The sequence below is a fragment of the Pieris brassicae genome, chromosome 10, assembly GCF_905147105.1.
Source record: "Pieris brassicae chromosome 10, ilPieBrab1.1, whole genome shotgun sequence".
NCBI lineage: Eukaryota > Metazoa > Arthropoda > Insecta > Lepidoptera > Pieridae > Pieris > Pieris brassicae.
This window is the reverse complement of record NC_059674.1, coordinates 14,306,709-14,331,444: the sequence shown is the minus strand read 5'-3', so window position 1 is coordinate 14,331,444 and position 24,736 is coordinate 14,306,709. Positions and strand designations below refer to the sequence as shown.

Genomic DNA, 24,736 nt, shown 5'->3' with positions numbered 1-24,736 from the left:
ATAAAGTCAACTTGTCAATGTCGAAAAGACACATGATGTAGTAGACACACAGAATGTAGTTCGTAAACAGATTCAATCTATGCAATTCATTATTCAGGAGTATTGTCAGCTCGTCATTACGAATTCGCGCTGAAAAATATAGAATCATAAAATGCCAATGTCTGTTTTGCGTAGTATATATGCATTTTTATATCTGATTCTTTAGTTCTTTCACATTTTATCACAGGTCTAATTCCTTTAATGCTCATTTTCGTTTTGCAAAAGAACATAGCTAACTAAATTTATGATTTCAACCGCGTCTCCATCCGCCCGCTTTAGTGACAAGCTTTAGTTAGGGAATTTTGAAAATAGTGTATGCAAATAATAAAAATTATTTACATACACTATTTTCACAAATAATATTAATTACAACGAGTTATTAACTTAACAAGTGCCAGATTAACCATATGGAAAGAGAAGCCTCACACCAAAGGGTCTAAAGGGTCACCCTGCTCACCTGGGCCTAAGTGTATTTATTTGTAATTGTCAGAGCTGAACATTCTCTATACTAATAAATATTATAAAAACTTAAAATTATAAATATTTTTTTAATCTGTAAGAGTAACCCATAAAACTATTAAACTGATTCTAAAATTATTTCAGTAGCAGCTTTCGGCCAAACTAATTTGCTGTAATTCAATTAACCTTGTGTCTCCATAATACTCGACTTGACTGACTAAAAATGAAATGAAATGACTTCTCGTCGCAGTTGCTATGCGCTATTACCAAGTTACGTTAACAAACAACCTGATGGAAATAAAGGTATTGATACTTAAGTTATATAAAAGATTATGTTCAACAACATATTTTAGAGATGTTTTCCATCATTCTATGTTTTGATTGGTCATATGTGCTTGACTGTAACAATATTTCATGTATTCTTTTTCTATCAATAATTATTGTCTAATTGAAAGATCAAAATTAAACACACAAATATTTAGTTAGAAAATATATTTTTACCAAAAATAGTTTTACAAAACAATAATATTAAGTTAACATAATAAAAGCTTTTTATAACTTGGAATGATTGCAATAGTTACCCATTAAAAAACTGTCTTAATAGGAACTGTTTTAGGTCTAATTTGTTGTATTTAAATTATATAATTTAAATACATTGACATGGATACTTTCAACATGAATATACATAAATTTTGCTTCTTAAGATGTAACAATATTAATACGTGTTAAATTACAAAATATAATCTTTAATGTTAATCTTACTAATTAGAATATGAAAAGCTAAGACACTTATGTGAAAGAACTTTGTGTGTGTTTTCTCACTCGCCATGTTTACAGTAATAATCAGTGTGTTGTATCAAACGAAATGTGTCAGTTACAAAAAGCGCCGTCACATGGCCGTATTTTGACATGCATTAAGCTCTTGTAGTATAACAACATTAAATTAAATTATAATAACAATAAACAATTATAATTGAGCAAAAAAGGAAATCTGCCCTTTATCTTCAATATTTTGTCTACATACAGATAAAAAAATATTTCAATTGAACACCATAAATTCATGTAGATGGCCAGGGACTACAGTTTTCAAGTCAATGCGGAAATGCTGGGATGAGTGTGACTGCAACTTAATGTTTTAATAAAAAGGGGGAAGCTTATTCAACTTTACCAGATATTCTCTTAATGTAACATTTCCATAGAGTATCCTTGTACAATACAGCTTCTGATTCTGGATTTTTGGCTGAAACTATACCCCTACCGACAACTATGACATCACCACCATTTTCCAATACTACCTTTTCAGGAGTGTTGTACACTTGTCCCAGATCATCTTTAGAACTTTGAAGTTGGACTCCAGGTGTTAACTGTATGACTCCAGGATCTTTAAAAGTGTCTTTATGCTGACAGACAAATCCTGTTATCAGATCTGGATACTTTTCTGCCATCTTTACGGTTTCATTGGTATACTCTGGCGTAATAAGATTGCCCTGGAAACACGAAAACATATATTTACAATGAAGTTTGTAACTGAGATTTATTTTAGTTCAACAGTTGACACTATATATTTCTTATATGAAGGGTCTTATTGGACTTTTAAAAACTTTCAAATTTAAGTAGTTATAAGTTTACATTCAAAGTATAGTTTGCTGGGCAACAAAGAATCAAAGACAAGAAATAAACATACATTCAACTATCACATCTTCAACTGCAAAATCAATTAATCTTTTTATAGCTACATTTGAGGATTTACAAATTATTTTAAAAGAAAAAAATATGAATAAAATATAATATCCATTACCAATATTTTATTTTGAAAATAAATATGTACTTGAACAATACCAAAAAGTGGTATTGGTTCTGTACAAACAAATTTACTACAATAAAAAATCATAATCACGATATGCATAGATAATAAGTAGAAACAAATTTTTTTTTCATCATATTTACCTCACAACTCATTTCAGCAAGCAAAAATACTCCTTTATCACAATTTGATTTAATATTAAGAGCCTTTAATATTCCTTCTCCAGGCAGTGAATGGCAAGTTACACAGTCGGCCCAATTACTTATATTGTACAATCCCCCAGTGTACTGCAGTGCAACTGTGTTTCCTATATCTGCATACTTTCTATCCTCCAAAATCAAAAAGTTATACTTTTTGGCCAATTCCTTTAAAGATGTAATGAAATCACTGCTGAAGTCTTCTATTATGTCTACATGTGTTTTTACTAAACAAACATGGTTGCCAACTTTCTCAAGAAGTTCCAAAATTTGTGTTGATGATGTAAGGTCAACAGATATACATAAGTTGGTCTTCTTTACAGCCATTATATTAAACAGCTGCTTTGCAATAGCATTTTTTGACAATTCTGCTCGCTTTTCAAAAGCTAGAGTTATTCTATTAATTTTTGCAACTGAAAAAATATTAATGAAATTTAATACATTTGGCATTAAATCCTTATTATAATATATTGCAAAAAACCATCTTAAGAATTTTCATATAAATACAAACCTGTATTAGGAGCTTTAACATTTTGTAAGTAATATTTTACATGATTAGCTGTTGCCTTATTAATTTTGTTATTTTCAACAAGTATTTCTATCAACTTTGACATTGTTAACAAGGCTTTCATTTTAACATCATTTGCTTCTAAGTTTTGCCTTCCACCTTGCTCTCTATCTAAAATAATAATGGCTTCTTCTGCCTTAAGACCTTCTTTCCTCAAGTCATTTACAGTCTCCATAACACTAGAACCTGATGTAACTACATCCTCAATTATTAGGCATTTTTCACCTACTTTGTAGTGTCCTTCTATGACTTTTTTTGTACCATATGACTTGGCTTCCTTGCGACGCATTAACATTGATTTATTAACTTTAACACTGAGCAATGTAGCTATTGGTAAGGCAGTGTAAGGCACTCCACAGACATGTTCAAATTTACTATCCACTATTGCAAATTCATATAGTAAAGAGGTGATTAATTCCTGAAAATCATATGAAAAGTTGTAAGAATAAGTTGTTGGTAGATAAGGGGGGAGATAAGGAGGGTACCATTGCGGGTTTTATTCTAAATATAAACTAGTAGGACTTGCTATAGTAATATGCAGAAACTAGACTAAATGCTAAGTCTTATTCCTATATGTAAAAAAATTACTGGATTTTAACACAAGAGCTATAGTTTAAGCTTAGTCTTGTTACTGAACTTCACTCTTAATTTTATTTATGTTCATTGCTCTTTACCATGGTAGTGATTTCCAGTAAAATTGTTCATTATTGAATTTATTATGATATAGTCAGCAAAAAGTTTATAATTTTTTAACTAGCATGTCCCCCTAAGTGTTTGCAAAAGAAATTGTGAAGTCTTAGGCCTTCTTACATACGAATGAATATACTGTTGTTTAAGACAATAACATTCAAAATTGGCTTTTGATATAAGATGATATAAAAAAATTAAATAAATAACCTTAAAAAATACATTTCAATTTAAAAGTCACAACTTTGACGTTTTTGAGAACACCGAATATCCCTTCTGTTAACCTTTTTACAATATTTCGGTGATTATTTCTCCAGCAACCTACAAAAAAATATGTACTCACCATAACTTCAGGATAGCTCACAATTACTCGAAGATCAAAGTATACTGGAGTATTAATGCCACTTTTTGTCATTAACTCGCCAAACTTAACAGCATCAATTTTATAAAGACTTAGAGCTAATTCAATAATCTTTTTATCGTATTCCATTATAAATAAACAATATTTTAACTGTCACAAGTTTGTTTTTAAGGTTAGAGTAAAAAATTTAACTATTTAATAGCAGTAATTCAAATTTCAAATAAGTCAGAAGTCACAAATGACAAAATCCGTCCGAAAATACAGTTAAAAGATAAAGTAGGGAAGTACTCGCTAGTCAACACTGAAAATTCCATAGACTAGGTCAACTGAATGTGAAACTTTGTGTGAAACTGAAAAAACCGATAAACTATTAGACTTTATGATACAAAAGACGTTTTGTTTAAATTAATCAACTGCATAAGCTCACACTTTGTAACGTGACCATTAACGCTTGGCGTTAGTAGCAGTAATGCCAACTCCTACAAAATATTTCCCCCAAATACCTCCAAAATTTGACTAAAACCCCTAAGTTTTTAATTCTACATTCGGTTTTAGAGGTAATTAAAAACGTGAAATAAAAATACATTCAAGTGGTTAAAATAGCTGTTGTAGTTGTGCATTATGTAGGTGTATATTAATTAATTACCTAATTATATGCATTAAAGATTATATTTCTTTAATTCTTTTTGTTTACATTTATATAGTTTTTGTACTTTTCGAACCGTAGAGCTATTATTACGACCTTGGGGTATTAGTTGTAGCCTCACTTAGAGTTTACGTTTGGTTATGTTTGTTGGTTTGGTTCGAGGATAATATGTGTGATTAAAAAAAAATTGAAATATATACCCCCAAAAATACCCCCAAGCATCTTGATTCTCCCTAAATTTGGAAGGAAGATTCTTAAGTTGGCTTCACTGCTTAGTGAGTCTGTCGAAATGTGTACATGTCTATCTATATACTTACGCCACTATCGCCGTTTTTAGCTTAATATTTGTGAATTTGATTCACATAGAAAAAAATCTGATTTCTATACTTCTTCATGTTCTAAAGTACAATCATACAATTACTCATAGATTTCCTTTCTCTATGGTAATGACTAAGGGTTAGTTTCATAGTTGACAGTTGACATTTGGATTGTGCTGTCGTTCTCTACCTGAAATTTCTATTTATTAATTTTTAAAAATTACAAGTTTACTGTTTATTTTTTTTCGATCTCGACAGAATTTGTTTTCGCCTAACAAATATATTTTTTTAAGCAGTCTTAAAGTTGCTAAAAAACATTCTATAAATACAATCGTGTACGTAACTTAAAAAGAAAGAGTAAATATTTTTTAAAATTATTTCTAGGAATGAACACTGATTATTATCAAGATAAACACATTTGTTTGGCTCAGGTTGCCAAACTTAACTCGATGTTAGGGTAAAGTCGCCCACCCTCCTAAATCGGTTAAGTGGGGTCCCCCGCTTCGCTAAAGTGGCATACAACTGACACAGGGGGTGTCGGGTCTCCCCAATCCGGAGGGGAGCTTCAGCCTTGGACCGTGGGCGACGCCTGTTGGTAGGGGAAGGGATTTCGAGTTTCATTTTTCGCCTCTACTTTCTAACGGATGCCGTGTGTTGTGTGTACTGTGTAACAAATTCGCGCCGCGGACTGTAAACTTTCTATGTGGTGATGGATTCTAGTAGTAAAGGTAATATTTTTAAATAATTTAGTACTTACTAAAACTAGGTAACAGTTTTATATAAACTGTATCCTAAATAAAAATTGTTAAAGTAAATTTTGAAGTTGTTTAAGTTTTTATATTTACTTTTTTTTGCAAAAAGAATTTTATAAAAATTTATAATTATTTGTTGCATTTCAAAGATGGAACATAGAAAAAAACATAAATTAGGTAACAAACTAATATTTTTAGTAGAAGATATGGAGTTGATGTTAAAACGGAGTCTCTTATCCAGAAGCAAATTGGCCACAATCACTAAGGATTTGGAGGGAGTGACTCGATACATTTGTGTTGTGTGCAATGTGCAGTATGATGACAAGGAGGAGCTAGAAGTACATTTATGTTCTCATTTTAAAGAATATAGATTCCTGTGCAGTATTTGTGGAACAGGGTTAGTGTTCAATAGTATATAATAAAAAACTTAATGTCTTAGATTTTACAAAATTCTTTTACAATTATTTAAAAAAACTTTACTCCTAAAAGTGATAAGTGTTCTTGTACAAAGATATATTTGATTTCAACATTTTATTTGAATATTTGGCCATTATAAATCTATGTATTTCAAAGTTGCATTTTATTTTAGATTAAAGAGGCGTGAACATTTAGATAGGCATATGCAAGGGCATATGGAAGTGAGACCATATTCCTGTGAAGAGTGTGGCAAGGCCTTCAAAAGGAGAGAGCACCTTAATATTCATAAATCTATTCACAAAGGTGTTAAAACTCTTCAGTGTTCTCTATGCAGTAAATGTAAGTATAGCTTTTCATAAAATTATTTTTTGGAAATTATTTTATGCAGTGTAAGGAAAATTATATTTTGAACTTTTATATTTTTGTGACTTTCTGATATGTATATAGTATAATAAAATTTTCTTTAACAGGTTTTTACCGCAAGGATCATCTACAGAAACACATACAAACTCACAATAAACACTTTTTGGAGCAAAATATTATACCAATGAGTGACCAGGAGCTTAGCATTAAGGAGGAGATTGAAGATGATTTTGAAGATATAACACCTATTATTACAAGTGTATCTGGCAATGTTACAGATCCAGATGCATCAATGGAGGTAGGAAAATTACTAAAACAATTTTTACTAAGAAATCTTTAAATTTATGACTGATAGATATCATAAATTTTGTCATTTATTTAATTTTAATAACAATATAGTTATAGCTTCATGACATTATAAAAAAGTTGGTGTTTTCATTTGTCCTAAACAAATTAGTATGAGTTATAAGTTGAAGGTTAAATGACTTCAAGTATTGCGGATATTTTATAAATGACACAATTAAATTAGCAAAAAATTTGGGGACCATGCTTTTGTATATTCCTGCTCAAATGAGGCAGTGATCTTATGTTTTTTTGACAATTACTTTTTTTGGTATCTATCTGAAGATGTACCTATTTGTCCAGTTAAAAAGTTACCCAAATATGTGTATAGAAATAAAATAAAACAAAGATCATGCAAGCAATAATTAATTCAAGTCTTTAAATTAAAAAAAAAGTACAATTCGTTAAATTTAGGAAAAAAATTATAATATTCAAGTATGATTTAAAGTAGTTATAATATTTTTTTTAAAACATGTTTTTTGTACATTGCCGTAAATTGTAACAAAAAGTGTCAAAACAAATTACTGATCTTAGTTCAGTGATTGTATGAAAGAATGTTTTATTGTTATATCGTAAGCAGGGAAAAACCCCACCCTAGTCGGGCTCAGGGCAGGTAGAATTTTTTGCTATCTCATTTATCGTGTCCTGGTTTATTTTTTGCTCCCCTATGGGAGATATCGTGGGGTGTCCATCTAAAAAAAAGCTTTATGTTTAACAATTTTTTACGTCTGTAAGAACAGGATAACATCTGAGTAACTAATAATAAAAGCACTAGGAATCCAAGTTTTAATATTTAACAAAACAAAAATTATCCCTTATCAAATGCGTACCAATGTTATTGGAGGGAACTACTAACGAAGTCGTTTATGATAATTGTTTACATTATAAAGTAACGATCTTAAATACGTATGTCTTTACACTGTAGCATCTAAAATATTGGATTTTTGGCATCTATATAAATATAGATACTATTGGTATATTTTTTCTCTGTAAGCGTATAAATTAGTTTGATATATATATTCATAGTATTGTCTTTGGTTAACATAGCTTTTACACATTGAAAGAAAACAATTTTTTAACCGGATCAAAGCTATTTATATTAGTTACCATATTTTTTAATAAATGGGACATGCAACAAAAACCCTGTTACCGCAAGGTTAACCGTTCGATTAGTAAAAGAATTATCGAGTTACACGATAACTATTGCGATACTAAAATTCTGTAGAATCGTTCTTTTAACTATGTCCTAATGTAAATGCCAGTGTCATGTGATTTAATAAGTATATTATTGAAGAGTTCCTGTATGCAAAGATATTAGAGATTCCTGTATGTCAAAATCAAAACGTTTTTGCATAAGGAAGTAAATTGTCGACTCTGAGCACGGCTGTAATAGTATTTTCGTTATTACCGAACGTAAGAATTTAGATTTTTGGGTGAAACTTTACGAAACAAACTAGCAGGAAATTTTCCCTATTTCTTCGTGTGTGCTGTCGTACATACTGTATAATGTAGAGGGTTAGAAGGGTCGGTACCCAAAAGGGTTTGTGGGAGTCACCCGTTGGCCTACCCCTCGGTACGTAGCGGTCAACCAACAGATTAAAACATTCTAGTGGTAAATTTGGAAGAAAAAAATAATTACTACTCAGAATATCTATCTTGGAATATATTTGCGGTCTTTTCCACCACGGAGACTTTTTATTCGCAATTGAGGCGTAAAAAGTTTAGGACACGTACGTATATTCTTTTATTTCACAGTTCTCGTTGTTGTATCCTTTATTTTTATCACAACTTGAAAGAGAGCAAAGCAAACAAAAAGTTGTCGACATTATATTGTCTCAATTTATTACTTCATTCGAATGATATTGTTTTATTAAATACAAGTTAAAAACAAAGTCGTCCTATAAAAACCATACATTCTGTTACGGTTAAATTAAATTTTCATTGTCTAGTTAACATTCTGCGGCATAAAGTGCTGTAAGCCCTTTTGGAATATCGATTTTCGTAAAAAATAAAGGTTACGTAGTGTGTGTTGGACCACCCTCTGTTAGACTAAAATGGGGGGCCGCACCCCTCCCTTACTTTGGTTCCCCCATTTTAGCGCAAAGCTCTAACGACCGACGGGCTTTGGCCTCGTTAAACTGAAATGTCTTAGCTCCATGATATTTGGAGAATTTGCTGGGTATCGACAAAATTTTCGAAAGTAAATGCTAAAAGTATAATAAAGCAATTTCATGACAGGGGCAGTTCAAGTATTACGAAAGTTCTATAGGGGGGAGGGGGGTATTTGATTTTCTTATTTTGTGATTACGTCAACAGTAATTATTTATTTTCTGACACATATTACCCACACATTGTCGTTGCTTGAAAACAAACATGGATTCCTACAAAAAACTAATACGTTTATGTACTATTATTTTTGAGAGCTTTGCGTACATTTGCCGACAAGAGGAAAAAATTGCAGAATATCTGCTTACGTAATACTTGAACGGCCTCATACTGCTGCATACAATATAAAGAAAAATATATGTACGAAAAAGAAATAAAGAACACAACTTCCAACCACATAAATCATCCTCCATAGTTTTTTGTCGTTTTTATAAATAACTTAGCATCTGTTTTACTCTGCTGTTCAAGCCAGGTGTATTCTTAACTACCATCGTAGACACGTGGCAATTGTGTCTGTCGTGGCAAAAAGTTTTATATGTCGTCGTATAACTACTGTTATAATATATGTCGATATTTGATAGAGTCGAGAAATTGCGATATTTGTGAAATAACAAACCGTAAATTGTGAAATGGCAATAATAATCAGGTTTCGATGGTACCGACTTCATAAGTCTTTCTTTTACAATTTTATTTTCGTAAACAATAATTAACAAGATTTTAGAATACCTTCAACGAAGTTTGAGATCAGGATCTGCTACCATCAAAACCGTGTTTTTTCCTCTTCTAATAAATTCCATACAATAATCTACCACGGTGTCAAGTCCTGTAATCACATGCCAACGTTTGATATTAATAATTGAAATGGTTGTGCTCAGGATTGTCGACCAATCCATACCAAGTTATACGAGGAGTTTTCAATATATTGTGAAAACACTATAGATACTCCTTGGAAAGAAAAATAATACTGGCTGGCGTGGTGCCCGAACATTAAATATAATAATAAAAAAGTCAAGCAACCCTTTTTTGTATTTTTAAAAAATAGAAGTATTTTGTTTGCGTTGTGTCGGAACGTGTTCTTAAAAGTACAGTCAAAACCGTTTACGACGACATCTCTTAGAACAACATACCGGTCATATTGACTAAAATCAAAGGTTTTGGTCAACCGGTCAAACACTGTTTTTAACGACATCGCTTATTACAACATATCTCTTTAAGCGATTACATTTAACTGATATTTTCGGAGAATTATGTCTGTTAGCGACCAGCCGTATTTTAAACATTTGTGTAGGTGAGGGCAGTATCCCCTTTCGACATCTGGCACATTAAAGTTACCAAAAAAAATATTTATTATGGAATATAAGATACAGGTATCACTTATTCCACGTCATTAATTTTTAATCGGTAGACATTCCTACTCATCAGCAAAGAAGGCAGAGGGTAGGCTGAGAGAATGAGCCGGCGTAAAAAGTCCCGGTACTCTTTTAAAATATCAAATTTTCATACAAAATTACTGTGGCAAAAAAATAGAAGAAACCAGAATGGAGGGAGATATGGTCTGCTCTTTATTTTTATTAAATTACAAAACTGAACGGAAACTTCGCAATCTACTTTGCGGAAGCGGCACCTGTTCACTGGCATGACGTATGTCCCTGCCATCGTTTTACTCAACCATATTTGTGGGAATTAAACGATCCGTCACACAACGCCACCACCCCAGTCACATTTGAGTAAGCATGACTTCTCCGGCTACCCATTTAATAAAGCTTAACCTAAATGCGCATGTCACGCATCTCCTTTCCTCCATGCTCAATAAGCTAGCAAGAGATAACAGCACCCCAAGACAGCAAGTACAAAAGACTAAACAAGAATCACAAGACAGCAAATGGTGCCGCAACATCATGCCACTACTATTCGCCTCATTAGGTTCGCAAATGTAAACATAAACGACTCGAGTTAAGGGTCTAATGTATTACTTAGAAATAAAATAGGTATGCAATATAATCACTGAACTCAATAATATTGTTGAGTTGAAAAAGAAAACAAAGTACTATTGAATACTATATTTATGAAAGCTTTAAGAGTGGAATTCTAATCAAAGACTTGGCCGCAAAATTTGGTGTATCATACTCGACAGCTTTGGAAAGAGAGAATTTTGAATTTTCAAACACTTTGTGAACAATTTATTGAAAATGAAACGAGCAAGAACAACGAAGCATTCGAAGATGCTTCAATGGTTTAAATATCAATGGAATAATAATGTATTAATGTACTTATTCTTCTTCGTTTTGGTGCCTAGCCCGGAAACGTTGAATACATCACGGTATCGCCGGCGGAAAAATGTGGGGTGACGCTGCCTGTGTTGATAGTGGTATAGGAGATAGTGTAGAGACTGATGAAGAGGACAATATTTATTTGGCTAAATTAGTCCAAAATTTAAGACCTGCTTTATCTACTACTGAAGCAGAGGAGTTTATTGATGTGGATAACTCTATTGCAATTTGTGCACCAGCTACGGAAGAAGATATTGTACAAGAAGTTCAAGAGGAAAATGACGAACAGAAAGTAACTGAAGAACAATTTACGGTGCCAACTTTGAATAATGGTTTCAATGCCGTCAATGTATTAAGATCGTGAACTACAAAGTGCGTACGTGTTTTAAACAAACGAAATTAACAGATTTTGTTAATATTGAAAAATCATAATTATATGTACGTAATGTCTTTATTATAATTTTCATGTGAAATAAATAAAATGTTCTTGTTGTTGAGTATATTAATCACACATACATAATAAGTATTAGGTACTTATTAATAAAAAAGTCATCGGCTGTTACGACTATTGGTTTTTACGACCATAATAATAAGTATGATAAGTAGTCCCTTCGATGTCGTTATAACGTTGATTTTGACTGTAGAAAAAGTTCGCGCGGTAATAAAATATATCTGCTTGAAAAGTTTTATTACGGAGCTGGTAAATCTTGAGACTAAGAGCAACATTAGGGGTTCATACTCTTCCGCTCTCTATGGTTGTGCATTAGTGTGCTGAGTTCAAGCGAGGGAAAGCTTCCAATAACGAGGACTCCCGCATGAGACGCCCTACGTCGGTAATCAGAGAACAAATGATTAAACGAATTGAAAAGTGTCTTGGCGGATCGTCATTTTACAGTTTAATATCAAATGGTATACAAAATGGTTGTTTATGGAAAAAGCGCCAACTCCCAGAACGAAACTGAATTGCACAAAGCTTTTTGGGTTTGTTACAACAAGATTTTTACTTAAGACCACTGGATTCTTAACTATGGACAAATCATGGTTTTACCATTACGACCCAGTAACGAATAAACCGTCCATCGCGGACGGATCATATTGGAAGAGACCCTCATTTCCCACTCCGAAGAAATTTAAGGTGATTCAAATCATGCTGTTTTATTTAAGACCACCAAGTGGTAATCATAGTTGATTACCTTAATTATGCCACTAGTACGGTTGCGTGAGGTAATTCGCAACGGCGCACTAAGAGTTGCGATGGCTGCCATTCAAGAAGCTGGCTTCGAACTGATGGATTGTTCTCCATATTCACCAATCCTAGCTCCTAGTGATTTCTACATAATTCGGTGTCTAGAGGAACATCTCAGATGCCATAAATTTTAAGATGATGACGCGTCGCGGAGCGTGATTTTTCAAGGCAAAGAATATACTCTACTACTCTCTCTACTAAAAGTGTATAACTCTACATCGAAAAATAAATTAACATTAAATTCTAGATAATTTCCTCACTATCAGTTTTTATTTAACACCCCTAGTTCCGGTAATTAACCGAAATGTCGCCTTATATAGCTCGTACGCTACAGAAGTGGTTCAATCATGCTAGTATACCTTTTAAATAATAGTTATAGGCGTATATAAAGGGGGCCGGGTGGGCCGTGCCCACCCCAGTCTAGTGCTCGCTCAAAGATGTCACTCTACCGATTCAAAATACTGGTCCACTATTTTGCTATTCAATGACACGGTGGGCAATGCCCACTAAAATAACCTCGGTTAGTAACTGAAACACCGCATTCGAAGCTCCGCGCTCGTATTGTACTGGAGCATGCTGGACACCTAAGAAAATAGATTATTTGCCAAGAGAGCAAATTTAATGAAACTAATCTCGCTCTCAATGTACAGGCTACTTATAAACTCTGATGTAATGGGTCCCACTCATAATTTTTTAAGTATTAAGGGGCCATACAAGTATTACGTAAGAAGATTAACTGCAATTTATACCCACTCCTCTTGTCAGCAAAAGCAAGCATAGCTCTTCAAAAGTAATAGTACATGACGTTTGTGGGTAATATGTGTCAAAACGTAAATAATAAGAAATTCATAGACCCCCCTATAATGTTTACGTAATACTTTAACGGCCCATTTACTAAAAATATCATTAATCCATATATTGAGGTTTTAAAAGTTATTTATTCCGTACAAAAAAAAACAATTATTTGAAGATTATATATTTTTAGTCTGAAGAGTACGGAAGCGATCAGCAGCAGTCCATGGACGAGACTAGCATGGATCATTCTGAGGAACATACGGTTACCTTGGACCACGCGAAGAACGCCAGGCCGTTCGTGTGTAACGTCTGTGGTAAAAGCTATAAGAGAAAGGACCATCTGAAGATACATAGCTGGGCCCATGCCAAGAAGGAGGTGATCTGCAAGCTGTGTGGCAAAGGTATTTTTTCACTTAATTAAGATTACATAATCTGTTTCTGTAGATTTCCCGATATTAGTACTTTAAACCTAACTTCAATAAAGATTCAATACAATTCATAAATATACCACGACGTGTATCTGTTCTATAAACAATCTTTATCTGTTTGTCCTGACTAATTAATCGACGCTAACTCAGAAAACTAAGACATAATATTGACAATGTACCTACAGTGTGATTTACTCCTTAGTCTACAGACTATAGCATTTAATATACAAATTAATAAATTACAAAAAAATATTTTAACTCACAAATACAATAACAACATCTATTTTAACTCATATCGAAGAATTAGCGTCTAAATATAGGTGTAGCTTTATTAAGAATAGTGGGTCAAACCGCAACATTTAGTTTTGGCAAGGTAAGGTTTTGATCAACATTGTAGCGTTTTTCATCTCTACAGTTACTGTAGTAATGTATTTTTATAATGCATAAAAGGCAAGTTTTTTTTGAATTAAGCAACTCTTTCCTTCTTTAGTTGAATTTAGTTATATTGTGGAGCCATTTCAACTGGTTTTTAACGACATAGTCACCCTTTATACATTTTATATAATGTAAAATTGTATATTCTAAATCCGTAGTATGGGCTTGGAGGAACCCTACTAAAAAAAATTAATCCATCCCTTTCGTAGTCTCTGTACACATCTGTCGTATACTGCAATGGCTTGCACAGGCAAAATGTGTTCTGAATTTTTAGATCTACAAAGTATTTTAATTAACCGCCAGACATGTATATGAGATGTATTTAACCTAAAATATCGCTTTTTTGTTTAGAATGCATAGCATATCGTTATAAAATACAGAAAAAATAAGAAACATAACTTTTATTCTGGCTTTCAATTGGAAACAATAATTCGCTAGGTCCAGGCAATACGTAATTTTACCAATTATGCCACGGTGGCAATGCGATTGCCCTTAAAAGGGTAGATTTTTTCTCTTAAGTCGCGGCCATTAAAATATAAAATCGTACATTTTGAATCTTGGTAGTTTTAAATGCAGAATTTAGTCATAACCACCACTGGGTTAATGCCAAGCGACTTTCCAAACCGTTGTGCAACACAAGTGGGGGGCGACCTTGTACAAAAGTACCGGTTTAAAGCGACTAGGGATCCGCCCCGGCTGCGCTTGTACGATCCATCTGCTGTTTTAATAATTATTTTTCATAGGGGGCTATTGGAATTATTAATGATCTTCTCAAAGATTACATTATAGTTATATTAGCTGAGATGAGATTGCCGTATACCATAAGGAAACATTTTATATTCCGAAAAACTTAGTTCTGTACTATGCATGTCTGATATGATAGGGAAATCTTGTAATCTCGATATTTATATCAAAGTCTTAGATGTGTGTATATTTTTGTTAAGGCAAGTTTTTACTTTGGTTCGGCTTTTAAAGTTTTAACTTATTTTTTAAATATATACGTATCTTTATAAGCAGCGCTAAGTTTCAATTAAACATCGAATTTTATTAAAGCCCGTATATTTTTAATATGACCCCAAAGCCATTACGATCAATAAAATGAGGGAAGGGACCTCGTGTGACAAAGAGGGGGGAACTTATATGGCATTGAAAGTTGTTGCTGCCTAGTCGGTGCTGCATTTGTTTAAATAACTATTTTTATTCGGAGCCTAGAATGACAATTAAATATATTTTATATTAAATTTTGTGGTCGTTAAACTAAATTCTTAATCTAACTAACTAAATCTTAACTCTGAAAACTACGGTTTGTAGTAAAAATTAAAACGTTATAATACGTATAATGTTATCTTGTTTTATATTAATGAATTAATATCGTACTTAAGCGATACAGTTGACAATTGTTTAAATAGATAATTCTTCATTACCTCCTATGGAAAAATTTTGTATTAAATTAATACATATTTAAACCAACATGTTAGAGAAGTTTCTTTGTAGTGATTATATATAAAAAATTCAGTCATATTTATTGAATATGAGTCAAATAGAAAGCTGTACGATATTGATTTTAGTATATAGTGGGGGAACCCTGCAATACCGTAAAGCCGATTATAGTGTGGGTTGAAATGCCAAGTTTCTAGAGGGGAAAGGAGGGGGACGGCTATTCCAAGAATTCTGAGGGGGCCGACCCTTTTTACTTCCAACAGCGTCAGCCAGGTTTATCTGAAGCTTATTTTATAATACAGTTAATTTAATTTTCTTTTTTGCGTTATTGGTATTCAGATGTCGCATTGCCACCAACACTAGTATGCGAAACTTTATACTTTCAAATTGTGTGACTATACTAGTGCAACCCCAAGAAGTTTTTTGTAATTGCGTTATACATTTCAATTGAAATGAACCAATCTATCTTTCCATGCATGCAGATCAAGTATTTAAAAATGTACGTGTTTAAAAAAGCCATAACACGTTACACAGGATACATTTTCTTTTATTTATTTCTAACATCTTTAAAAGCTGCTCAGATATTTAAGCTAAAAGACTTAAGGAGAAATAATAGGTTCACAAATTCTCACAGATTTCGTTTTGAAAGCGCACATTCTATAAGGGGGCTTTCTCTACCTGGTTAGAATATCATTGTTCATTTTTTTTGTATATTGTATTATTTGACATTTGCAAGAGGGATAAATAACGGGTGTCTAAGACTTAAAACTTTCTACTCTTCATATAAAGTATTTCTAAAAATATTATGTAAAAAGGTTTGACGAGACAATGTGATTATTGCGTTTTTTAGCACATTAAAGATATAAGTTTCTTACTACATAGTGGGTTTTATAGGAAAGCTGTTATACGAAAGATATTTCTTATAATACGTAAATATATATATGGCGGACGCAACGTTCCTTTGACCGTTTTAGACCCAGCTTTTACTGCCGCAAACGAGTACGGTATAACTGTAACATCCCCCCCATACCCCCCATAACCTCCCACTTAGTCTGACCTAGATATTGACCTACGCATATGTTGTCATGTTGGCAGGGAGTGGTAACTTTAAATGGCTTGTAATATGTCTTTTAAAATGCAAATAACCAAAATTGCACTATCAAAAATTTGTTTTTGTTTATTTTCGTGCAGTCTTGATTTTTGATTGTTGTTGAAACCACAGAAATCACATACTAAGATGAATAGTTTTTAATATGCAATTGCGACTATAATGTACTCATTAATTATTATTAAAATGGTTTTCAATAGTTTCGCCTAGTGTCCAATACTGTGCGTCGAAATAGCTTTTTAATCAACACGATCCAACAAAAGTTTCGTAAAATAAACCACAGCACGTGTTCGCAAAAATAATTTAATCTAAAAACCCTCTATAATCTAGCTCCCCCGGCAACGTGTAACCCTCCTTTTTCCCTCCATTACCCCCTCGCCCCTTAGTCCTCGGCCCCTGGGATCGGCCCTAAAGTAGAGGAGGGGTAAGGGTTGCCAATACACTTTTTGTTAACGTGAAAAGGGTCTTTTCAAAATTCTAAATTGATTTTGCCCGGCATTCCGTCGAAATAATGTAATCGGTATCATTGGTAGTTTTTCTGAAGATAAAAATCTGAGGGTTTTATAAGAAAAAGTAGTTATTATTATAAATTGTGGCGTGTATATGTATTTGAATGCCATAGAATGAAAATTAAATTATTATACAGCCCTGGCAATTATAATATCGATCCATATGCTGCGTTTTACTACTTTATAAATATTTGTTCATTTTCCTTAGTTGTACATTATTAATTTTTGTACGTTCTCCAGAAGTTCTGTCTGGGTTTTCTTCCTTAATGCTGTGGAAAAAGGGTTTAAAAAGAATTGTTTGAACAGCTTTCGTTACTGTTCAGACTTGAAGGTAAACTTCGCTACTGTTTTGAAGTGAATATTAGCTCTTCTGGGAATCAGTTTCAAAATTTTTAGTCGAGGGGAGAAACTTTCACCGACTTTCGAAATGAAACCATGCTTGTAAATTTAAGATTGTTTCATAAAGTTATGGTCGACCTTCAAGGCATAAGGTTTCTCCGATTTTAAAACGCTGGCGTTATGAAGTATGAACTATGTCAATATTTTTTACATGCCGGAGAAATCCGTTTGAATTTGCATGGATTGTTGAGCTATTTGTTATTCATTAAAAGAGTAAATTAGATTTTATTTACCTTTGTTACTTAGCTAATAATAATGTCCAATTCTAAGATGTATGACATAATACAGTAAGTATTCTTAATGACTTTGGTTGTGCGTGAAAATATAATTTTCTCATACCGTCCATCCAACAGTTCAACCCTTCAATTCCATGCTTATAGACTGAAAGCTTTAGAAATACCTTAAAATATATGATATCAAATTTCTGGTTTCTGCCCCTCGATTATGCGTTGACGAGTCTCTAAAGGGAAATATTTATAATTTCTACTATACGTCATATGTTACTTTACAATAACAATCATTGTTTTTTATTACTTTTATCTTTTTAATTGTTTTGTTTACGTTAAAGGCATAATTCAATATGTATTGTTACTTTTTAGACAATATATATTGTACATACTACTTTAAGCTAGTTTTTAAATAATTATTACGTTTTAACTTTCATTTTAACGATGAACCTGTTTTTGATATTCGATACTGTTCTAATATAGATATTTTTGATATATCCAGAATTCCACATGGAGGAACAGATGCTGGTTCACGTCAATATGGTGCATCTGAAGAGTCACGAAACCGCTAGTCTGTCACATTTGCAAACTCTGCTTGGGAATGATATTGAAGTGGAAATACTGGTAATTACGTCATTCGTCTATACCTCCAACACTTAAACTTTTGGTTTAGGCAACATTTGTACCGAACATTATTCTATAAAAAAAGTTGATTTCTGAAGACAAAGAGACATTTTCCAATACACCGTTTTGGGGTTCCAAACAGCTATTTTCGCATAATGATTTTTCACTGTACGAGCTATTGAAAATCGATCGAGTTAAGAATCGCGTTTTTTTTAAAATTATATTCTACCGTCCCATAAAAGAAATGTACCTGGTGAAATGTTGTTACATCACTTAGAAAGTTGGTAGAAATCTTGTTTTATAAATAACATATTCTGTTTCTGATACTCTATGTAACTGCACTTTTTGTATTGTTATAACAAAGTATAAATCCTCTTCCAGAACAATGAACACCTCGTACCCCGAAAGGTGAAAGAAGAGCGTGCGCACGAGTGTCCTATTTGTCACCGGAAGTTCAAGCGGAAACAGCATCTCAAAGTACACGCGAACGTCCATCTTAAAAAGAAACGAACATACTTTTGCAATGTCTGCCATGAGGGTAACTTATACTTTGTACATACATTATGGCTGCATCGTACGATTGATGGAATGATCAGGCCATAGGGAGTATAAACAGCTAAAGCGTAGCCCTGTTATTGTTGGCTATAGACGATTGGCAGAGTGATCCAGTCGTAAAATAGTTAAATTTTTCACCGCTAGAGGCGCTGGTGTAGCTTTATTTTACTGATAAATAATGGCCACAGATTATGTACACAACTGTAATTTTTGACAGATACATTACAACGTCCCGCTAAGTGACAAATGTAACAAAACTAAATCTGTTTATCACAATTTCCGGTTTTGTCAAAATGTTGCAAAACATGCGGTTTAACGCTGATAAGTTTTAGCTGATTATTTCGTGAAATGATGTACATTGTTAACCAGAAACGTATACTGAGTCAAGTCGTGTTGCTGTACAATAATACATTTAACCAAAAATTACGTTTGCGAAATGAACACGTATCGCAAAATTATATTAAAACTAATTAATTTTTTGCGTGGTTTACAAATGAGAAACCTATCAAATTAATATATTATCTGTGTTCATAAGTAATTATAATTATTTTCACCTTTTACTTGTAACAGTATTAGAAGGGATTTTCAAGCGTACCTGCCTATATTATGCTTTGATAAATATTACAATAATACAGAGTACAAGCGTGTGGGAAAGTGGGTTTCAACCACATTAGGGACCTACATTTTGTTTAATTATTCCATTATATGTCCTTCAAAGCTAAGCTAACTTCCTAGTTTGAACCAATACTGTTCGACTCTCCGTAATTAAATCCTTTCCCTTATTACAAGATCACCTACATTAGCTAGTAGCTTTATGACACTGAAACATTTGAAAACAAAACCCTACAAACGGTTCAAATGGTTATTTTGTATGAGGTTAATTAGAATAGAAAATAATACATTAAAGCTAATCAATAATATAAAAATATATTTAAGACAAATGTACTCGTAAACACTCAGACAAACACAAAACACACTGTTTATAGACACGTGCCTAGCAATGTCTAATTATAAGCACGTATTTAAAAAGCTATGTACAAATAGCGTTATTGATAATTAAAAATTTAATAGGTTTCCATGATGACACTGACCATGCGAATCACGTGTGTCCGGGTCTTGTTAAAAATGAACCGGAAGAAGGGGATGATGAATATGAAATCGAACAAAACGGTCACTCTTCATATGAACAGACATCGCCCAATGGAGACGCGAGGAAAGAAAATTATCCTCACGATTTGCTCGAGGTAAGACTTATATTGTGTTTCGGGAGAATTTTTCTTATATAACGTTTATGCTCAAGCGAGACAGGAGTGTTCAAGCGGAGCTAATTTCAAAATTAAAAAAAAACAATTTTTCGGCCGTTTTTCGCTGTTGTGTTGATACTTTATAGACGACTTAGAACTATAAATCCGCAAGATATGTTTGCTAACATAATCTGTTTTTAAGGGAAAGTCATTGAACTTTACGTAGCTCACGAGGCCATTTGTTACTAAGTAATCACGTTTTTCTGTTTGCACGCGAAATCGCGGAATAGATAGATTATAAATGTGTTCAAAAAAACTCGACTAAAGTATTTTGATGTGTTTTTTGTAAATTTACAACCGACGTATGTAAAAGCGTGTTATTAGATAATTAGATTTTTACAGAAAAACAATCAATTTTCTTATGTTTTTTATCTTTCTTTTGAAGTCCTATCATATTAGATAAATCGACGGACCTTTGATTGTGATTGGTCAATAGGTGGTCTAGTATAATTCGTTGTACGCGGGCGACAACGTACGTCATGATAACACGACGTCATTGGTTTTAAATTCGTTTTTGTTTAAAAGCAGAATATAAAGAAAATAATGTTTTAGGTGGTAGTGGAAGAGGCAGTTATACCTAGTCCACAGCGTGTGTTCGTGTGTAAATACTGCGGAAAGGCTTTTCGGCGCAAGGACCATTACAAAATACACCTGCACATACATACGGGACACAAATCTTTCTTCTGTCCTACTTGTGATAAAGGTAAATTTTATCATTTGAAACATTATTTTAGGGGTTAAGGCAAACAAACATATCTATTCGGAGAGTCTGGGTTAAATGACGTGACAAAACAAATTTTTTTCGTCTTTGTAATGTATAGACAGCTTCTTATAAAAACTTTTTTTTAAATACTGATTCCATGTTTCAGGCTTCTACCGCAAGGATCATTTACAAAAGCACATGATAGTTCACGCGAAGAGCAAATTGAAGTTGCCAACGAAGAGTCAAAAAAGTGCGCAAGAGTTGAGACCACCTCCGCCATTTGACGGGCCCCTTAGACAGCAGTCGGGACCCAAGAAAAAGATCCCCGATCTCTTGCCCATTGCAATCAAGAAAGAAGAGACGAAAAAGATCGCAGAGAGGAAAGACTTCTTGCCAGAGATAACGATACATGTAAGTATATTTAAAGCAGCTATTTGACAAAATTTAAAAACTATTTCAGATAAATTAGTGGGCATAGAACTTATAAAAAAGTTAGTATTGTCTTTTGTTAACATAGCTTTTACACATTAAGAAAAACACTTTTTGAACGGATTGAAGCCATGTATTATTATTAGAAACTTATAATTATTAACATAATTCTAAATTTTAACGCCGGAAAGCACGCGGTGTCCATTATAAGTTTTTAATAATAATACATAGCTTCAATCCGTTCAAAAAGTGTTTTTCTTAATCTATAAAAAAGATTTTTAAATTCTGTTAAGTATAATAATAAAGACAAAAAGATAAATACAGCTTAGATATTTTACATTTTATACATTACTTTATTTATATAGTTATCCTATATATCCTATATCTTAGCTAAATTCAGTACCTTCGATCGGAACCCCTTCGCGGGTAAAGGCCTCGTCCAGATTTTTCCAACTGACCGTGTGTGGCTTTCTTTCTCCATTCGCTTTCTTTTACCGCTTCTATTTCTTCTATTCACCTTTTTAATGTTAAGCATAATCTGTTAAGCATAAGCTTTAATAATTCAAATTAAACTTCAATTCAGTATTAGATAGGCGAAGATATATAATTTACGGCAATGCTACGTATCATTGATTCCTCTAAATGTTGTGTCACGTGACACAACGTAGAAAATTAAAAAAAATCATTATAGATTTTATAAATTATCGATACTTATTTTTAAATTATTTTACTTACGCCTTATAAAGTTTCCATACGGGTCAGCCGGTTTTATCGCCTTTAAGCGATCTCTTCCAGACAACCACTCTCATCTATTAAATCCCTGTTGTATACTTAAAAATAATTTGTTCCAGGCACCTTCATCAGCTAAAATTCGAGTTCCCTTACAAATAAAAGTCCCGTACCAAATGGTGATGTCTATGGACAATGGGGAACAACGGGCGGTGACTGTTGACCCCACACATCCTCAGGCACCCGAAGAGGTAGACACCGAAGAGAATATACTACCAGATTAAATGGAGATTGCTAACATCGTCATATTTGAACTTGGATAAACAATTTTTTACCTAATATGATTGGGGAAAGTCTGGTTTTTGTGGATGGTCACACTACCATATTAATATCCTTTTAAAACTAAATCAGTGTTTAGGCGAGTAATGCACATTAACACTTACGAATTTATTGAGTGATCCACTTTCCGAGCTGGTGTAAATATTGATTTTATAATGCTCTGTTAAGCTTTTTAATGTCGTGGCTGGATCGTAAAATTGTATTTTTTTGGAAATGGTAAAAAAAAATATCGTAGTCGAGTAGTAGTAATTATGTTTTTGCTTTTTTGAATTTTTTTTAAGTACATTGCCATCAAATTTCTTAAAAAATTACACTCCCATCTGAACCATCTGTTGTAAATTATTAGTTTTGATGTAATCTATGCCGCCATTATGCAACAAAGCTACACCAGCGCCTCTTACGCCTTATTTTACAAATCATTCACTAGTGGTTATGCTTTTGTTGTCTATGTCACTAAACGCTGATTAACCAGAGATAATTTCACGAAATTGTCAAACGGTTTACAAATATTTTAGAATCCGGTCACGACATTAATACAATCTTCACGATTTGATAATTATTAGAACTATCCCATATTTCGCAATCACCAACCACCATACACGAGACTTTTATGTATGTTTGTATTTGTTTATGTATTTAAATACGTCTTATTACATTGATTTAACTACGGCAGGTAGTTAAAAGTGTTATAAGACTGATTTATATTTTAGAAGGAACTTGAAGTGGTTACAAATGTTACGAATCATATTCGAATTTATTTTCTTTAGTTTCGTTACGTTTTCGAATCAAGTATACTCGATATAATGTTGTTTTCAGTACACAATACATTTTCTATTTGGTATAGACTACAGTGGACCCTCGGTAATCCGACACACATTTTGCAGGGCAGTATTGGACTATCAAACTTGTCGGATTTTTTTACAAAATACAAAATAGTACCTTGTAATTCGACAAATTACGGATACAATAATAAGATTCTATATATTTTCTGTATGTCAAATTTAGTAAATTATACAACACAATGGGGATCTTATGTTTTATTATAAAATTAAATGTAAATCATGCATTTACAGGGGATGCCGGATTACCGGGGGTCCACTGTAACGAAACGAACTGTTTCGGCTGACTCAAATCCACTCTATATTAAAATTACACATTGCCGAAGTGTATATAATTTTAGGTGACCATGAGGTTCTTAAAAGTATCTTTAAATTAATATGACCATGCATTGTTTATTGACAAGTGGTAGAATAAAATGCCTTGCAGTTTAATATGTTTTTAAATAATTCTCTGTACATAACGTTTTCTTAATAAGATTATGAAAATTTTTATATTTTATGTAAGTCTTAAGATAGTTTAATGCTCGCTCATACGTTTTATTGTAATATATTTTTATTTAAATAAATATCATGATATATATAAAAGCCAAGTTTTATTTCCATTTTCCAGGGAACGGTTCATCTAAACGAAATCGTATGCCGCTAGAACTCATATATATATATATATAAAACAATGGCGCTACAACCTTTTTAGGTCTGTACCTCAGATTTCTGTATCTGTTTCATGATGATTTGTTAATCTAATAGGCAAGTAGGTGATCAGCCTTCTGTGCCTGACGCAAGCCATTGACTTTTTTGGGTCTAAGGCAAGCTGGTTTACTCACGATGTTTTCCTTCACCGTTCGAGCTAATTTTAACTGCGCACATAGAAAGACAGTCCATTGGTGCACAGCCGGAGATCGATCCTACGACCTCTGGGATGAGAGTCGCACGCTGAAGCCACTAGGCCAACACTGCTCTTTATATATATATGGAGTTAAAAATTGTTTCATTGACGTGTTAATACGGAACTATCCTACTCCTATTTCAGTCCCCTATAATTATCTCATCTCGGATTTTTTTAATGATTTTAACTAATACCAATTAAGAAATAAGCCGCCGCAGTCCCAGGATTTGATTTAAGTTGAAACAATAATTGCTAAAGGTTAGTAAGATCAGAAAGCTAATTATTGAATTAGCTTTCTTAAATTAAAATTAGATACAATTAAAACACGCTCATAGTGATTTGAACGAAAAAAA

At 32.8% G+C, this 24,736-nt stretch overlaps 2 protein-coding genes across 4 annotated transcripts; one reads left to right on the top strand and one right to left on the bottom strand.

The window, feature by feature from the left end:
* Nucleotides 1-1,044: 1,044 nt before the first annotated feature.
* LOC123715562 (uridine 5'-monophosphate synthase) lies at nucleotides 1,045-4,443 on the bottom strand. The gene is made up of 4 exons (XM_045670679.1): nucleotides 4,098-4,443; nucleotides 3,011-3,485; nucleotides 2,446-2,912; nucleotides 1,045-1,985 (listed from the first exon to the last, which is right to left on the bottom strand). Exons 1-4 carry the CDS (start codon nucleotides 4,242-4,244, stop codon nucleotides 1,653-1,655), a joined length of 1,422 nt encoding a protein of 473 aa, XP_045526635.1. The 5' UTR covers nucleotides 4,245-4,443; the 3' UTR covers nucleotides 1,045-1,652.
* An 816-nt stretch (nucleotides 4,444-5,259) lies between these two features.
* On the top strand, nucleotides 5,260-24,030 carry LOC123715463 (zinc finger protein 436-like). 3 transcript variants are annotated; one of them, XM_045670475.1, is made up of 11 exons: nucleotides 5,260-5,806; nucleotides 6,072-6,227; nucleotides 6,420-6,586; nucleotides 6,718-6,908; nucleotides 13,620-13,830; nucleotides 18,478-18,599; nucleotides 18,981-19,137; nucleotides 20,226-20,398; nucleotides 21,011-21,161; nucleotides 21,328-21,572; nucleotides 22,442-24,030. In XM_045670475.1, the coding sequence occupies exons 3-11, from the start codon at nucleotides 6,451-6,453 to the stop codon at nucleotides 22,601-22,603; spliced, it is 1,548 nt and encodes a 515-aa protein (XP_045526431.1). In that variant the 5' UTR covers nucleotides 5,260-5,806; nucleotides 6,072-6,227; nucleotides 6,420-6,450; the 3' UTR covers nucleotides 22,604-24,030. The 3 variants fall into 3 exon arrangements, with proteins under 3 accessions (XP_045526431.1, XP_045526430.1, XP_045526429.1); XM_045670474.1 differs by having other exon boundaries at nucleotides 6,032-6,227; XM_045670473.1 differs by having other exon boundaries at nucleotides 6,029-6,227.
* The last annotated feature ends 706 nt before the right edge of the window (nucleotides 24,031-24,736 follow it).

What these genes read in the sequence shown, in the direction of transcription:
- LOC123715562 (XM_045670679.1), bottom strand. Translation starts at nt 4,244, where the DNA reads ATGGAATACGATAAAAAGATTATTGAATTAGCTCTAAGTCTTTATAAA. An exon ending in TGTTAAAGCTCCTAATACAG is followed by an intron (nt 2,913 to 3,010) that starts GTTTGTATTTAT and finishes ATATTTTTTCAG; the next exon opens with TTGCAAAAATTAATAGAATA. An exon ending in TTGCTGAAATGAGTTGTGAG is followed by an intron (nt 1,986 to 2,445) that starts GTAAATATGATG and finishes TCGTGTTTCCAG; the next exon opens with GGCAATCTTATTACGCCAGA.
- LOC123715463 (XM_045670473.1), top strand. An exon ending in CTGCAAGCTGTGTGGCAAAG is followed by an intron (nt 13,831 to 18,477) that starts GTATTTTTTCAC and finishes TGATATATCCAG; the next exon opens with AATTCCACATGGAGGAACAG. An exon ending in ATCCTCACGATTTGCTCGAG is followed by an intron (nt 20,399 to 21,010) that starts GTAAGACTTATA and finishes ATAATGTTTTAG; the next exon opens with GTGGTAGTGGAAGAGGCAGT.